Genomic DNA, 18,707 nt, shown 5'->3' on the forward strand with positions numbered 1-18,707 from the left:
ATTATTCCATGACTACAGGAAGTATTTTTTCAGTTGCTTTACCAAATCAATGAAAAGTGTTTAAAAACAAAAACAAAAATGGATGCTTTCATCTGAAATACCCCAATTACGTTAATTCTGGCTAGTTACCTAGGTTCTGATTAATTAAAGGTTAATGTTTTTTCTTCCTCACTTCTAAGCAACTTGCTTCTTCTGTCTTCACCTCATACTATGCAAAAGATAACAGTTTTGTCTTACATATTATGCAGTTATATTATTCTAACTATTTCATTGTTCTTTAGGTTGTTTGTTTTGTTTTGAGATGGAGTTTCATTCTTGTTGCCCAGGCTGGAGTGCAATGGCACGATCTCGGCTCACTGCAACCTTTGCCTCTCAGGTTCAAGCGATTCTCCTGCCTCAACTGGGACTATAGGTGTGCCTCACCACCCCCAGCTAATTTTGTATTTTTTTAGTAGAGACAGGGTTTTGCCATGTTGATAAAGCTGGTCTTGAACTCCTGACCTCAGGTTACCCACCTGCCTTGGCCTCCCAAAGTACTGGGATGTCAAGCATGAGCCACCGTACCCGGCCCTTACTTTCCTTAATTGATTGAGACAATGATGTAGAGTGCTTTTGAGCACACTAAAACATTTATTGAGCAGTTTTCTGATGTTCTAGAAAAAAAAAAAGTCAATGCTATGTTTCTGAAGGTAACTAGTTTTTAAGTAGAAATTAGTGTAGGGAATGGAAAAACATTGTTTTTGGAAGTGAGAGATTAGTGAAACTTTAATGTATTTAAAATACCTTAAATGTTTCTATGCATGGCTTTTATAAAATAAATAATAGCCTTGTGTAAGTATCTGTTTTATTTAGATCCCAGTTTTATATGCTGATTAATATATCGTAGTATATCTATAATAATTTTACTTTTAGGGGCTTGAAAGAACTGGCCAAGCTTTAAAATTAAATATGAATCCTCAAAATTTTCTGTCAGTACTATAATAGTTCATTTGGGAGTAAGATGGTCAATGATTTTCACATGAGGTCAGGGTAGAGCTGGCTAATCGAAATTACTTGTGGGGTTTCTCAACCCATGGCTTCCTAGTCTCTCATATTCTGGTAATTCTGTGAATGTGGATTGGTGTACTAAGGAAGAAAACTGTAACTTATAACACTTTAATAGGTCATCAGGTTTGAGCCTACCCACATACTCCCACCATCTTACCACCACCCACTGAACCAAAGGTCAGATAGCATTCTTCTTTGCCTCCCAGGCTAATCTAGAAAAGTTTTGGAGCATATTCACCCACAGATGAAATAATAGCTCAGCCTTAATGTACCTGTCTCTACTCAGTGGTAGTTGTATTATAGCTGTGTGTTTGTAGAAGGAAGAAGGAAATGGAGTAACAGGTCAAAGGACTGAATCTCTGATTGCACAACTCAGGGTGCTATTAGACTTTGTCTATATTTGCCTCTCAGCCTCAATTTCTTACCTTCCTGTACATACACTTGGCTTTTCTGAAAATTTTGTAAGAAAGCAGAAAGCATTCCTATTTCCAGGTCTTATAGAAGACAATAGTTAGTGCTTTTAAAATGGTTTTAGGCCAAGTGCAGTTTCCTTTATCAGAGTGAGCCAACACGTTTGCCAGGGTCAAATGCAGACTTGCTCAGCTCTGGTTTGAGCATAGGTTGCATATTTGCTCATCTCCTATCTATGTTTTCATCAGGTACAATTCCATATATCTAAAATGCCTGCAATCACGGGAGAACTGTTCTCAAAAGAGACATCAACTCCAATAAGATTAGCAACACAGGCAGTATAATTTATCAGGGTAATTTATGAGTTTTATTGATTTAACTTTGGTTAATGATAAGCCTTCTGTTTAACTTGAGAAGACACTGGCAATGCAATTCTCTTCCAATGTGCATCTCCAGTTCTTGAATCAAAATTGTGTTTTTGAAATTTGTTTCCTTATGCTAGGGAAAAAACTCAACTTTTGAGGTCTAGCAGGGATGAACAAATGATAGTCCATGGGCCGTATCTACTAGCTTTTGTAAAGAAAGCGTTATGGGAACACAATCATACCCATTTGTTTAAGTATTGTCAATGGCTGTTTTTGTGTGCAATGGCAGAGTTGAGTAGTTACAATGGAGAACATACTTTCTATCTACTATAGAACAGGTTTGTTGACTGACCCCTGGTTTACAGGATCCCATGCCCTGGATTACAGCCCCTTTTCAGCTCTCAGCTGTGACTGCCTATCTTATTCACTGTTGGGGGCCACTACCTACTGAGCACAGCTCCCAGTAGCTACTACGCCCAACAAAAATACATTGAATACATTTTTTAAAATTATTCAAAATATTTGTTTCAAAACATTCTCATAAGAATCCTTAAGTAATGCTGATTAAAATAATCTGTTCTAACCTGATGGGATTTTGTTGTTTCTGTTTTGAGATAGAGTCTTGCTCTGCCACCCAGGCCGGAGTGCAGTGCTACAATCTCAGCTCACTGCAATCTCCACCTCCCGGGTTCAAATAATTCTCATGCCTCAGCTTCCTGAATAGCTGGGGTTACTGGCGTCCACCACCAGGCCTGGCTAATTTTTGTGTTTTTTGGTAGAGATGGAGTTTCACAATGTGAGCAAGGCTGGTCTCAAATTCCTTGCCTCAAATGATCCACCCACCTCACCCTCAAAAAGTGCTGGGATTAGAGGCATGAGCTATCACACCCAGCCTCTAACCAGAGGATTTTATGGAAAATTAAGTAAAACACATCCAGTGATTTGAAAGTGCTTTGCTTCAGGTGCCACTGAGAGTTATCAGGAGATCCCAGACTCTTGATGCTCTTTACAATTCCATTGCTTCGAGTGACACCCTAAGACCAAGTATTCTGGGGGGATTAACTTTCCCCTTCCCTGTTAAAGCTATTGTTTCTTTTAGACCTGTCCCACCTTCAAAAATGCTTTAATCTCTCTCAAGTAGTCCCCAACATAATCCCCATCAGTTGGGAGAATAAAACATCAGCTTTCAGAATTTACAGTTAAGGCAAGATATTGCTCAAACAAGGTCTTGCTCCTTAGCTTTTTCAAAAGCATTCAGAGACTCCCTCAAGCACCTGCTCGAGCGCCACCTAGCCACACCACACTTCTGCAACCCTGCATGTAGCTCTGTATGAGGCAGTTACATTTTCTCCTCTCTAATTTTTCAAAGTAACTGGATGAGGCCAGGCGCGGTGGCTCATGTCTGTAATCCCCACACTTTGGGAGGCCGAGGCAGGAGAATCATTTGAACCCAGGAGGTGGAGGTTACAGTGAGCTGAGATTGTGCTATTGCACTCCAGCCTGGGTAACAGAGCAAAACCTCCACCTCAAAACAAAACAAGCAAACAACAACAACAAAAAGTAACTGGATGAGGAGCTAGAGAAGGAGAAAGATATGAGGATGGGAAGTTATGACTGGCAGAGTTAGCCGCATTCTCATTCAGCTTTTCTGTCATTCCAAGAAGAAAATTAAAAACCTGCAAGCCTTTCCATTAATGCAGCCCAAACAGTGAATTCCCGATGGTTATCAGTCAATTCAAAGACCCTCTGATCAGTTATTTTGTTCAGCTTTTTACATTGCAGCACATCTTATCTCACTTTCACTAATGTCAGAAAAATATTTACCTTTCCTCTTTTAATAGGAAAATATGTTTTTTTTCTTCCTATTTTATTTTTGTTCTCCAGGAGGCTATTTCTGGAAGAGAAGGATGTGAGCCTTGATTGACAGAATCCCCTGTCTTGCTTTCAGCTGCTTACCTTTACCTCTGCCCCTCAGATTTCCTTCTCCTAACCCATGAAGAGCTGCAGTTACAGCTCTGGGCAGACCTAGGGGATGAGGTACTCAGCTATTAGAATGAAGTGTCTTGAACATAATCAATTTGTGAACATTTTCCTAAATTCAAAATTTTTTTCCTGTCATTTGGAATACCTTCCTCAGCTTTGCTGTTTTAACTTCTCTTTCTGAAAAGAGAACACATACACACACATATGCACACACAGATACACACACACATTTATATATATAATGTATCTTTGGCATAAACATGTACACATATTTAGTAATTTCTAATATTTATATATTTACATTTTATAATACGTATTTTGTAGTTATTACAATATTATACATATAAATAATATGATATTAGCTAATTTTAATCAATTATGCATATTAATTTTACATCATATTGCTTATAAAATATAATGTATATTTAAATAGATTTATTTAAGTACACATATTTAAATAGAACTGATTATTTTCCTCTTTTGGAGGGTCTCTAAGTAGTCAAAGAGAGCAGCATGGGGAAAATAACATGACTGAGCAGGACCTGTGGATTCTTTCTCTCCCTAACAGGTTACCAGCACAACTTTAACACCTATAATGACAGCTTCATAACAGACCTCAATACACCCTATGATTATGAGTCTCTGATGCACTACGCGCCTTTCTCATTTAACAAGAATGCAAGTGTTCCCACCATCACAGCCAAGATCCCTGAGTTTAACTCCATTATTGGACAGCGACTGGATTTCAGTGACATTGATTTAGAGAGGCTGAACCGAATGTACAATTGCAGTGAGTACCTCAGTTTCTAGGAACTGGGCAAACTGGCCTCAACAGAGATTCTCTCAGCCTTAGAGATTTCCTTTACTCTTCTTTAATGTTCTAGCTAAAAGAGTAAGAACAAACTGTATGACTTTTGTTGGTCTACCTCTAGACAAAAAACAAACAAACAAAAAAAACTGTAACACAAACCTTACTGGATGGTTATAAAAAACCAATTATGTAGTTGTGTTCTGTAAAGTCAAAGTACTGGACAAATGTAAGGAGCTGTTATTGTCTAGTTTCTTTTGCTTCCTTTGAAGGATGCATTATTATGTAAAGGTCAAGATAGGTAATGGACTTGAAAGCATTCTGTATCCTGTAAAATTCTTTACCTGTGTTAGTTATTCCTAGAGTAATCTAATCTTCTTGGGTGGGATGTTTTCTAAAGGTGGTCCCACTAGCCTTCAGAAATAAAATGTTTGATTCTGTTCAATAAGTATATACAAAAGACCTGCTAAGTAAAAAGCCAAGTGTTAGAGGTACCTTGTTTATGGTTAGTATTTACATAGCAGAGAATGATTATACTTTTTTTTTTAAATCTTGAATCTGTGAGGTAGGTTAGGGCTGTGTCTATATTAGCAGGTACTAACATCTGATGACAGTCAGATTTGCATTTGAGAAAAAGTCAAGATAACAGGCTTGCGATCCTGTTGTATTTGAACAATGAGGTTTTAGTGGCTTAAGACATTAGCTATTTGGAATGAAATGTATTTCATTTTTAACCATGATAAACATATCATTTCTAGCCACAACTCACACTCTTTTGGACCACTGTACTTTTGAGAAGGCAAACATCTGTGGGATGATTCAGGGCACCAGAGATGACACTGACTGGGTCCATAAGGACAGTGCTCAGGCTGGAGAAGTGGATCACACCGTGGTGGGACAATGCACAGGTCAGTGAAAGTGGAAAGCAAACACACTGATGTGGTTCACCAGGTTCAGCTAGGTTCTGCCAGCCACCATGTTTTGCCTCAATCAGAATGTTGGTTATCAAACTTGAAAATCTGAACAAGGACAAAGAACATTTCTCATATCTTAATTATTAACTCAATAAAAAGCATCCAGGCTTTGGGTATGCAAGAGAAAGATGCATTTAAGCACAACTGATATTGATAGATGGTTGATAAGATAAAACTTCTGAAAAAAAAGATAAAAATTTGTAAATAAGGGCAATCAATGTCTCTAGCACCACACCCTCCTATAGAAATATATAATGTGAGCCACATATGTAATATGGAATTTTCTAATGTCCACATGACTCTCGCTCTGTGGCACAACAGGTAACACATTGGACTTTTAATACCTACATGAAAAAGGTCAAAGAAAACAGGTGAAATTAATTTCAATAATGTACTTTGTAACTCAATATATCCAAATAGTAGCATTTCAACATGTAATCAATATAAAAGTTACTATGAGATGCTTCACATTTTTCATGCTAAGTATTTTGAACTTGACACACATTTTACTCCTACAGTACCTCTCAGTTTGCACTGGCCACAATTCAAGCGTTCAGTAGCCATATAGGTTTGGTATTGGATAGCACAGCTTCAGATAGTTCCTATATACCATTTTTGTAGTGAAAAAGACAGGCCTGTTTTGAAATATGGCTTCACCACTTACTCAGGTGACCACAGAAAGCTGTTGTCATTTGTGTGCTTTTTAAAAAAGTCTTGGCTTTCACAAACCTCTGTAAATATCAAGATACTGATGCCTACTTTACAGTGACAATGGAAGAATAATGCATACAAAGCCCCCACCTGCAGACCAGCAGCTTCACCCTCCATTTTCCCATTTTCCTTTCTCTCCAGACGTTCCATTTATTTTGTTTTTCTCTTTTAGCATTCTTGTATTCTGTGCCCACCATTGAATCATCTTAACTATATTTGGAAGCTGGTGAAGTTACAGATTATTACAGCTTTATAAGGACTAAACTATTGCAAAGTCATTTAGTACATAACTGTCTGAGAGTTGGTGAGATTCCCTTCCCAGAAGGGTCACAGCCTGTCAACCAGATACCATGCCACCACAGGGAATGTCAGAGGTGATAAGCCACTGACACTTTTCCTCTACCTTTGGCAGAGGGTAAAAGTTTCTGTCACATATCAGATTATCAAACATATCATTCCAAGTGTCCAAAGGTTGAACCAAGCCTGAAGTTTTCTCTAAATTTCCATTGTAGCTTCTAATCCAACCTATTCTGTGGCTTGCTGCTAGGTTAATGTGCAATGACCAGCTAAACACAAAGGTGATCTTTATTGTGAGAGGAATCTGCTGAAAGACTGTTCTAGCACCTAGTAAGAGGAAAGGACCATACCCCAGAAGAAAGATCTGGAAAAGCTGTGTCATATTAACTTGAGAAGCATTATGTTTCTTCCACAGGAGTCATTTAATGGAATACGTCTTGCTGGTAGAGAGCTCTCCCATAATTCAGGTGGATGCGTAGACATGAAGAGCTCAAAGGATCCCTTGGGAGGATTCCTCTCATTCAAAACTCAGAGAAATGAATAAACATCTAGGTATTGGCAGAGCTGGGGATAATTCAGGCCTCCTGAGTTCTGGGCTTGAATTTTTTGACTCTCAATTCATACTTCCTAGTGCACCTAAGCAGGAATTCCTAAGGAAGGATTACCTAGAAACATTTTTAGCCTTGTGTGCTCTTTTTTTTTTTTCCTAACCCAGATATTCAATACGTAATTATAATTCAGAGGTTTCAGGCAAGTTCAGATATTGAGAAGAAAACACAAGGGAATATAATTTGCCCTGATTTAGCATTAAAGCCATTGTGATATTTTAAGCTTGGTGGGAAGCTTATTTAAAGCATCATTGCTTGCTGCTGATATGAAAGGCAAGTGCCTCAGTTGAGGCAGGATGAAGCTGGGAGCATTATGGAGCATTGCTGCAGTGCCCAGCACTATACTGTACACTCATTTTATTTTTATCTTGTGAAATGTTTTGAATGAAGTATCTTTACATGGGGTTGACTGCTGGAACACCATTTAAAGAACCTCTTTATGTGCAAGAGTTTTTCATTGTGCTCAACTTGGACAAACATGTGGTTTACCAAATGGTACATTTGTTTAGCTGGCTTAGTTGTTTTTAGGGGAAAGAGTTTTGAGATATCTGAGTCAGGTAAATCCCATCTCTGGCACTAATGTAGACACTTTTCACCCTCTTCAGCGTTCTTCTAATGCCTTCCTTTACATTTAGGAGAAATTCCCATTTAGTCTCTAATGTGTCCTGAATAGCCCTTCTGATAATATAGTAAAGATTATTTTTGCCGCCGATAATACACCCAGTTATCAGACTAGCAACAGGGGAAACTGAACCCTTATCATTGTCAATGTTTAAAACCAAATCCTAAGCCTTTGAATTCCACGGTGTCTTATACAATGAGGAAACCATCCCAACTCTTTTCCTTGGGTTGAATCTCTAATTTAAAGAATGAAGTCAATGAAGAAAATAGAATTCATCTCACAGACACCAAATTCCATCAAACAATCAAACGTTGCTTGAAGCCTGTGTTTCTTTAAGTCAGAGGTATACATTTCACAATCTTGGAACAAAGGCTATCAAACTGTGAAGAGCAAGCTTTACCGGTGACTACGTCCATTGAGACACAATATTTGTTGATGAATGCCCTTCTTTTTACTTTCCTCAGAAAAGTTCTAGCTTTTGTTGCCTGGACAATGGCTGTGGTTTACTATTTCACTATTTCCCACACCCTGGGATGTGGGAAGTCAAAGATGTGATGTTTGGGTGCTCTCTCCATAGGTGCCGGCTACTTCATGCAGTTCAGCACCAGCTCGGGGTCAGCAGAAGAGGCAGCCCTACTGGAGTCTCGGATTCTTTACCCAAAGAGGAAGCAGCAATGTCTGCAATTTTTCTATAAAATGACAGGAAGCCCTTCAGACAGACTCATTGTCTGGGTCAGAAGGGATGACAGCACAGGCAACGTTCGCAAGCTGGTCAAGGTGCAGACTTTTCAAGGTACTTAGAGATATTCACACAAGGAATGGTGTGGCTTAAAACCTGGGATCCTGCTTCTTCTCCTCCTTCCCTCTTGGCTCCTACTCCTCCTTCTTTCTCTCTTCCTCCTTTTCCTCCACCCACTTCCTTCTCTTCTCAGAGCGTAACATAATATATGGCATGTTTTAACTACGCAGAAATTAGAAGCATATCTTGGGTTTAGGTAGGGCTGAAATATACTTTTGTAAGAAGCCAATCAGAATATAGAAATCCAGTCTTCACTAGAATTTTAAAGAAAGCAAAGGTTAAGGCTGAGAAAATGGGTGATTGAGGAGTGAAGATCAGAAGGTAAAAGACATGTGGGAACTGATGCTGCTGGAGAGAGAGTAGTTAAATAGTTGACCAGCTCACACCTGTAATCCCAACACTTTGGGAGGCCGAGGAGGGGCAGATCGCGAGGTCAGGAGTTCAAGATCATCCTGGTCAACATAGTGAAACCCCATCTCTATTAAAAATCCAAAAATTACCTGGGTATGGTGGCATGCACATGTAGTCCCAGTTATTTGGGAGGCTGAGACAGGAGAATCACTTGAACTTAGGAGGCGGAGGTTGCAGTGAGCCAAGATTGCACTACTGTACTCCAGCCTGGTGACAGAATAAGACTCTGTCTCAAAAGAAAAAAAATAGTTGACAACGGGGTTTTGCATCTGTTTCAGAAAACCAAGTGATGCCATTATTTAACATGCTAAAGTAATTTGAACCCTGCTTGTGAAGCTGGTGGGAAATAAGTCATTTGTATTTATTATCTTTCTATAACACTTATGTGTTCCTAAGTGTCACTTTTTATATTTATATAAGAAGCCCCGCATGTAAATGATTATAGATAGAGAAATTTTTTGTTGAAAAGTAGGGAAGCTTGTCTCCCTTTTTCTAGTTACGAATGAACCACCACCACAACAAAGGAAAACAAATACTTTGTTTATAACCCTAGATCTTGATTTATAGCCAGATTATCCTAGCATCCGCCTGCCTATCTTAGCGTTTAATTTCTCAGTTGGAATGAGTCCAGAGAAAGGAATTATTTTTTATATACCTGCTGCTTTTCAAGAAGAAAGCTTCCTTAGAGGTCATTTGCAAGAACAGGTGCCCAAATTGCCTATATCCAAGCCACTTTGTGGACTGACTGGAAGCTCTACAAATAACAGTTCTGAGGGGTTCACTTTTTGGACTGAAATTTATCACAGTTTATATGATGAAAGGATGACAGCTAGATGCCCTTTAAGACTTGAGGATGTGTTATGTTACCAAGGATTGTAAATATTTAATAAGAAAATGAGTTAGAGTTTCAATAATATTGATGGGACCTATTATCACTCACTTTTGTCTAAAGCTAAAAGTGTTATCCTTCTAAGCATAAAATCAACAAAGCAAACATCCCATGCTTAATTTAGTTTTTTACACTGCTGTGCTTTGTGTTTCACTGAATTCAGAGTATGTCTGTGTAAATTCCCTGGTAGCACGGTATGAATGGATTTTTAAAGAAGTCAATTCTGATACTCTTTTGATAATGAAGTTTTTCAAAAAGGTTAATTGAATATCATTTAGTGTTATTTATGTGACATTCAACTTAAGATAATTGCAACCAATTTGAATAGTTTTTAACTTTTGCAAAATGTGTATTTTGACCAAAACACTTACATACAAAATGTGTCCATATGCACATCTGTATATATGTTATATACATACATAATGTTTATATACAAACTTACATGAAAAATGTTTGCATACAACTATGTGTATGTATATGCACATGCACACACACACGTTTTTACTGAGGCCAGGACTTCCCTATAGATGACAATTCTGAACTAACAGGAATTAAATTTGTCTCAAACAATCTTAGTAGCATTATTGCTTGACTAATTTAGGGCAGCCTTGTGGAAGCATGTAAACAAAACTTGCTTAATAATTTCATAGATGAATCTCTGAATATATAGTATAGCCTCTTGGGTCTTCTTTCCAGTACCAAATTCCCACATCTCAACCTCACTTTGGCATCCTATATTAAGAAAAAACAAAGCAGGTACTCATTAGCAAGAACAGAATCCTATTTTCTTGACAGAATTCCCATCATCTGTAACCCTGCTTGATAAATAGTTCAAATTCTGTATATCTGTTCTTATTCCTAGACTTTCTGGCACCTATTACCCTTCAAGTCCATGTGTCTTTCACTTGGCTGCAGTGCTCTCCCCCGGAGATGGCAGCTACTTAGATTTGTAGGTTACAGAGGTAGCCATGTGCCTTCTCCACCTCTCTCCTGTGTTCCCGTGTAACCTAGCCACACAGGCCATAATCAGCTCCACCCTAGGAAACAGAACATTGTTAGACTTGTCCCTTGAAGTTGTCCTTAGAGAGAATGGCCTGAAAACAAATGGAGATGAAAAGTGTTTTCCATTTCAAGGAAAGTATAGTTCTGTAAGTAGATTTCTGGTTAAAGGACACAGAAAAAGGAAAAAAGACACTCATCTGTAGGAACTCAGTTTAGCCAACATGACTTCCACTTGGAAGCATTTTTCCTCTCCTCTTCAAGCCCAACCCTAGGGAATATCCTGTGCAAAATATCAGTGTAGAGGCATCTCTTGGAGGGAATTCTGAATTGATCAGCTTTCGCAGTTTCCTCTCTCCAGTACCCCCAAGCTCCTGTCTGGCTTTTTATGCTGTTCAGCCCAGGATCCCATGTTCTAGAGCAACTTTCTCAGCATCTTTCCTCAGCATCTTTCCTCAGCCCTTAATTCAAAAGTCCCACTTTTAGCTCATGCTCAGAGAAAAAGCAAGTAGACCTAATCCTTATTAGAATGTGAATTACTCTCTTTGGATTACTTAGCTCCCCTACATGTTGGACTTTCAGATAATATAAGGAGTGGAAAATGTCTAGATGTCGGAGAGGGAGTCAGTTTCAGGTAGGGAAGATCCAGTTTGTCCTACAGGTTATTATCTGCTCTTCAGCATTCCTTCTGGCTCTCTGGCAACGAGTCACAGGTTGGACCATATGGAGTTACTATTTTCTGACATTTGGCTTACAAAATGGCTATTTTATATGATTCAGCCTAACACTTGGGCTTTCGGTGCTAACATTAGGGGTTGCAGTTGAACGAGAAAACTGAGGAGGAAATGCAGTACCTGTAGAATTATACTGATAGTGGAAAACAAATTCATGGTTAAGATTTGAATATGAATTTTAAATAAATAATAGTATTTTATAAAACTATTTTTCTTTATTAGATATGTAACTCTGAAAAAGTTACTTAACTGGTTTACAATAGTACCTATTTTATAGGGCTGTTGTGAGGATTTAATGAGATCATTTATGGGAAGCACACGGCACTGTGCCAAACTCATAATAAGTACTCATTATGTGTTGGCCACAATTCTCACCAACATTATTCTCTGTCCTCAGGAGATGATGACCATAATTGGAAAATTGCCCATGTGGTGCTCAAAGAAGAACGGAAGTTTCGCTACCTTTTCCAGGGCACAAAAGGCGACCCTCAGAACTCAACTGGGGGAATTTACCTGGATGACATCACTCTGACTGAAACCCCCTGCCCCACAGGGGTCTGGACAGTCCGGAATTTCTCCCAAGTTCTTGAGAACACCAGCCTAGGAGACAACCTGCAGAGCCCTCGATTCTACAATTCAGAGGGATATGGTTTTGGGTTAACTTTATACCCCCATGGCAGAGCAAGCTCTGACAGCTCTGGCTACTTGGGGCTTTCTTTTCACCTGTGCAGTGGGGAGAATGATGCTATCCTGGAGTGGCCGGTAGAAAACAGACAGGTGATAATGACCATCCTCGACCAGGAGCCCGACGTCAGGAATAGGATGTCCTCAAGCATGGTGTTCACTACCTCCAAGCTGCACACATCTCCAGGTGGGTGGTGTCAGCATAAATAAGAACTGCCCCCAACCCAGAAAGGCCCACAGATGTGATTCTGTGGTCCAAGAGAGAGTAACGTTCCCCTCACATGGTCCCCTTGGGAATATCATTAACATAGTCGTGTTGGAGTTCCAAGTTAAGATGTTCAATGCCATCATATCCTCCTTCCCTTTCCTAAATTCACTCATCAAACATCTATTCAGGGCTTACCATGTGCCAAATTCTGTGCTAGGTACTTAGAATACAAGTGAATCAGCTGGTCCCTGCCTCACTGAGCTCATTGTGATTGAGGAGGCAGATACTGCTAATCATTCATCAGATACCTGGAACTTGCTAGGCTCTGTGCAGAGCTAATGTACTTACTCCTAAAATAGTACTGAATGCCACTATGTCCATGAAATAAACTTACATCAGTAAAGAAATGAGCAAACTGTTTTTTTCTTTACAAAAGAGAAAACTTAGGCCTCAGAAGAAAGAAGCCATAGCTGTCCCTCTTTCTTCATTAAGGAAGTCACTCAGTAGCAGACAACTGATCACTGAGAGCTGTGATTCTCTGCCTCTCCCATCTTTCAAATCTGAATTGCAATTCTCCTGGAAAGAGAAAATAGCCTAATTTTTTTCCAACACTTTTTTTTTTCTGATGAACAAAGCTCTATATCCTCATTAAAGACAAACTGGAAAGTGAAATATAAAGAGATAATGTGATTTTATGTTACCTACAACTTTGCAGCGATAAATGACACTGTCATCTGGGACAGGCCGTCCAAGGTGGGAACCTATCATACCGACTGTAATTGCTTTAGAAGCATCCCCTGGGGCTGGAGTGGTTTCATCTCACACCAAATGCTAAAAAGGAGGAGTTTCCTGAAAAATGATGACCTCATCATGTTTGTGGACTTTGAAGGTACTTTTGTTGGTCTTCGTGAGTAAATAATCCTATGCTCTTGGTGCTGTACTGATTTTATCCTGATTTCAAAGCACTCATGGAGGGTGGGGATGAGGTCACAAAAATGTGTTGTAAAAAAAATTCCTTTTATTCAACTGGCCAAGGACTCACATCTTTTTTAACTGTCCTTGAAAGAAACTGAAATTTTAGTGTCATCTTTTTGATAATTTTATCAAAGGTAACAGTTCACTGATTTCAGTTTCGTTTCCATCAGTCTGTCCGTGCTAACTTTACACAGCATTCTGCAAATTCAATAAATAAAAATATGACTTGATTATATTAAAATTTTAAAAAAGCCACTTTTCTATGTCACTAAGGGTGATGCCCACAGGAGATAGAAGCAGGCTGGGGAACTTTCACCAGAAGTGGGAGTTAACTGTAGTCAGTTACTAATCCTGGATCTTCCTTATGACTCTCTATTTCCTATAGATATCACCCACCTCGAGCAGACTGAAGTTCCCATTAAAGGCAAAAGGCTGAGCCCCCAAGGCCTCATTCTCCAAGGCCAGGAACAGCAGTTCTCCAAAGAAGGTTCGGGAAAGGCCGTGATAGAAGAAGCCCTACCTGTCAGCCTGAGCCAGGGGCAGCCCAGCCGACAGAAGCGGTCTGTGGAAAACATGGGCCCCCTGGAGGACCACGACTGGCCACAGTACTTCAGAGACCCATGTGATCCAAACCCTTGCCAAAATGACGGCATCTGTGTGAATGAGAAGGGGATGGCGAGCTGCAGGTAGGTTCTGTGGCTGGGGAGACAGGCAAGCCAGCGACCTGGGTGGTGTACATGCTTACCCCTGGTAAAGGGTGCTGTTTTCAGAGCAGGATAAAAGCTACCTAAAATGGTCAACTGGGTGCAGTTTTCCTTGACTCTACGAAGGTGTGCCCTGGATTCATGGGCTTATGCTGCCAGGACAGAGGCATCCCAGGTCTCCTTGTCTCTTGATTTTCATCCCTTTTCCTCCTTTGGGGCATTGTCAACAGCATCTTGGATACTCCTGGAATTTCTATAACATCCAAGATGGCTTTTAGCCTACGGACTTTCTACTCCATAACAGTGGGTCTCAGGACGAAGGTTAAATATTTACTGACTATAGATGTTGCTAAAGATTATTATTCTATACTCTGTCATTTACACTGTGCTATTATTACAGTTATATTTTCAATAATAGTAATAAGAACTGATATTTCTGACCCCTTGCTATGCATCCTGAGCATCTTACATGCATTATCTAAATTCACTCTCACTGCCACCTGTGACGTAAGGGCTCTCCTTGGCCCCATTTAGTGTATCAAGAAATTGAAGCTTAGGAAGATTAAGTGATTTATCTAAAATGTACCCAGATGGAAAATACTGAAGCTAGGGCTTGCATCTACATCTGTCTGGCAGCATAGTTTGCTATATTTAATAGTTCTTTTTATAATGTTTGCTTGTATAAAACCCTAAAAACTGCTTCATAAAAAGATGTAGGTGATGATAGAAGCAACAGTTCCATTTGAACAGTAGCAGATGTAGGAACGATTCTGCTAATCTCAAAAATTTATATTTGTTCTTAGTTCTTTTCAGTTTCCACTTTATTTTCTTTTTGTAGCTTTTATTTTGAAATAACTTTAGACTTACAGGTGCAAAAATACTACAGAGACTTTCTCTATACCATTCACCCACTCAGCTTTCCCTAATGTTAGCGTATTACACAGTAGAATTAGTGTAGCTAAGAAATGAACATTGGCACAATGCTAGTGCGTAAATTACAGGCCTTATTCACCTTTTCCCAGTTTTCCCACTAATGTCCTTTTTTGTTTTAGGATCCAGTTCAGGACCTCACGTTATATTTAGCTTTTGTGTCTTCTGTGTCCTAATCCCCTCCAATCTGGGACAATTCCTCAGTTCTTTCTTGTCTTTCATTACCTTGACACTTTTGAAGATTACTGGTCAGGGATTTTTTGGGGGTAAATTTTTCATTAATTTGGGTTTATCTTGTTCTCTCGTGATTAGATCAAGGTTACAGATTAGTAAATATGTGATATGCCTTCTCACTGCATCATGTGAGCAGGTACATGATGCCAATACGTGTCATTACTGGTGATGTAAACCTTCATCGTCTGGCCAGCAGTACATCTGCCGGCCTCACCACTGAAGAGTTACCATTTCTCCCTCTGTAATTAATATATATCTTGGGAGAGATATTTCAAGATCATGGAGACATCCTGCTTTTCCTCAAATTCTCACACTAATTTCAGCATCTATTGACACATCCTACCTGCAATACTCACCACTGGGATCTTCTAATGTTAATTTCCTATTTCCTTCACATTCATTCATTTGAATTGTTCTGTAAAGAATTATAGCCCCTTCACCCCGTTAATTTGTTTATGCAATTATTTATTTCTATCACTAAGGAATCATAAACATGTATTTTCTTCAGTGGGCTCTGTTACAATAATTTCATTATTCATTCTGTTGCTTCTGTTGTCCCAGCTTTGGCCTCTGGGAGCCCTTCCAGGTTGACTCCTGTGCTTTTTCAACACCAGACCTTATGAGCACATCGTGACTTTCTAACACAATAGCAAACTCTAGGCTCATCTTTTATTTTCCCTGCCCCACCCATAGAATCAATCACTCTTCCAGGAAGCCCTCTGGTTCCTTTTATTAGGGAAGGCTCACCTGTTTATGGCCTCCAAAGCCATGGGTCTGCATGTCTTTGCCTGACAGGCCCTTGGATGCCAGATTCCAATATGTACCCCTAACGCGCATCATCCTTCTCAGGCTAAGGAAGGCCAGGGTTGCCACTTATATGTCAGCCCCTACTTGGCCAAACTATTCCTCTCCTAGAAACCTGCAGCTTAGAGTTGGCAGAATAAGTTTTTCTAAGGTAACACTAGGGGATATCACTAACTTGTGTTTGGAGGGAACTGGGTCAGAAAAAAAATGGAATAAACTTGCTATTACTCACTGATTTCTAAGAAGTCAATTCCCAGGATGGAGAGGAGGCCTTGGAAGGTAAAATCATTCAGGATTAGTAAAAGAAAATACTGACTTCTTTTTCCTTTTCTTGGTGTGGGATGGAGTTTCACTCTTGTTGCCCAGGCTGAAGTGCAATGGCACCATCTTGGCTCACTGCAACCTCCACCTCCCAGGTTCAGGCGATGCTCCTGCCTCAGCCTCTGGAGTTGGTGGGGTTACAGGTACCCGCCACCATGCCTGGCTAATTTTTTTTGATACTTTTGCCATGTTGGCCAAGCTGGTCTCGAACTCCTGACCTTAGGTGATCCACCTGCCTTGGCCTCCCAAAGTGCTGGGATTACAGGCATGTGCCACCGCACCTGGCCAGAAGATGCTGACTTCTGATTGTTTCACTCTGCCCTGTAGAATTCTGCTGAGTAGGCTTTCTAGTAGGAATGTTTGAAACAAAGGCTGGAATTGTTATAAAGGTATGATGAGACACTGCCGTTTATATGCTTTGGTTCTAAGATTGTCAGCTGATCTTTATACTAGATAACATTAAGGAACAAAACTAAGGGCTGGCCCTTATATGTCAAATACCTTGATAAGTGCCATGTCCCTATTATTTCATGTGAACTTCAGGGCAGCCTCCTGATAGTGACAGTACAATAACCTTATAGTAACATTTTATTTGATATTACCTAGAAGTTTTCAAACTATAACTGATGCTCTAAGTCAGACTGTAGCTCAGGAATCTCCTTTGTAGCTTACATTCTCAGCCAGTGTCAAGCAATGTATTCCTTTAGTGTCTCAAACCTTCCTCCTGAATCCTTGGTGGCTGAGAATCCTGGATCTGGAGACATACCTCTTGGGATTAAATTTCAAGTGTGAAATGCTTACTAACAATGTGAACTTGAGCAAGTTTTGTAACTTTCCTGTAAGATGAAGATGATGAGAATGTCCAAGTAATGACCTCCACCTCGAAGGGTTGTTGCAGGGTTAAATAAGTTGATTCATATACAGCATTTGAAATGAAACCAGGCACCAGGGAGACCTGCTCAGTGAGCATTTGCTATTTTTGTTGCTGTGGTGATGCAGGTTGCTAGGAGGAACCTGAGGCCTGGGTAGTTCCCACACTCCTTTCACATCCTTTTCTCTCAGGTGCATCTCTGGACACGCTTTCTTCTACACGGGGGAACACTGTCAGGCCATGAAGGTGCACAGCAGCATCCTGGGCCTGGCAATTGGAGGCACGGCTGGTGTGATCTTCTTGATCTTCTCCATCATCACCATCCTTTCCCAAAGGACAAGGAAGTGACCTGCCTGCTGGCATTGGCCAGACTGCAGAAGTACCGCCTCCATACAGGGCCTCCTTTCCCATAGTCAGTGCAGTTCAAGGCAGCTTTTTTTAACATCAGCCTTGCTTTGGTTAGGACCTCCAAGGACTAAGGCCCCCAGCCCCATGTGTAACCCTTGTCATGTTTATGCCCCACATAATTCTGTTATCCTGCTATGTGCTCTTAATGTATCTAGTGTGTCCTGTGACAACACTCATCACACTTCATTGTAAATCACTTGTTTGATTGACTGTCTTTCCTATAGACTGTAAGCTCCATGTGGGCAGGCACATGTCATCTTCATTGACCATGCTAGCCCAAGTGCCTAGACACATGGCTGGCACATTGTGGGCACTCAACAAAGATTTAATGAGTAAAACAATGAAAGAATGAATAAGATATAGAAAATTTCATTTCTATTTCAGATCAAATATGTATAATGAAATTCATATGTTAGAATCAAACACTCATTTTTCATTAGACACAGTAGTGTCATTATTCTTTTAATATCTTGTTAAAGATTTCAAATAAAGTTTCTTCTAGGCAGCCATGCTTCACAGCATTTGCTTTCCTCTGTGATTCTAAGAGAAGGCCTTTAATAAATTTAATAAATACTGAGTTAGCACCTTCTTTGTATCTGGTATTGTGTGTAAGCATGGGTGTGCATGTGTGTGTTGAAGGGTGGGGGTGTTCAAAAGCTTTCCCAGATCTTTTAAGTTTAATAGTATATTTTATATGCTATTTATGTACATTATCATATTAACAAACTGAAGGTATCAGAGAACTTTAAAGAAGTATCTTTGATACGCTTTCTTTTCATAGTTCCTAAGGAGATAAAATCTAGCTGGGGCAAGGAAATTCCAAGATAGATCAAGTGAAAAACAAAAACAACTAAGTTTCTATACCCAATCAGCAAAAAGCCAGCTCTGGAAGTTTAATAAAAGAAAAGAT

General features: G+C 39.7%; 1 protein-coding gene across 3 annotated transcripts in view; it reads left to right on the forward strand.

Annotated features, from left to right (window-relative positions):
• MEP1A (meprin A subunit alpha) overlaps positions 1-18,386 on the forward strand; it is a 41,879-nt gene extending 23,493 nt beyond the window's left edge. For 2 of the 3 annotated variants that reach the window (XM_032299613.1, XM_032299615.1), the window contains 7 exons: positions 4,375-4,596; positions 5,373-5,522; positions 8,404-8,619; positions 12,056-12,529; positions 13,266-13,439; positions 13,911-14,211; positions 17,581-18,386. In XM_032299613.1, coding sequence (XP_032155504.1) covers positions 4,375-4,596; positions 5,373-5,522; positions 8,404-8,619; positions 12,056-12,529; positions 13,266-13,439; positions 13,911-14,211; positions 17,581-17,737 — 1,694 coding nt within the window. In that variant the 3' untranslated portion in view covers positions 17,738-18,386. The remainder of the gene's footprint in view (positions 1-4,374; positions 4,597-5,372; positions 5,523-8,403; positions 8,620-12,055; positions 12,530-13,265; positions 13,440-13,910; positions 14,212-17,580) is intronic. The other variant, XM_032299614.1, reaches the window with a different exon arrangement.
• The last annotated feature ends 321 nt before the right edge of the window (positions 18,387-18,707 follow it).

This window comes from Sapajus apella, unplaced genomic scaffold (assembly GCF_009761245.1).
Source record: "Sapajus apella isolate SASKATOON/1434 unplaced genomic scaffold, GSC_monkey_1.0 scaffold41, whole genome shotgun sequence".
NCBI classification, from domain to species: Eukaryota; Metazoa; Chordata; class Mammalia; order Primates; family Cebidae; genus Sapajus; species Sapajus apella.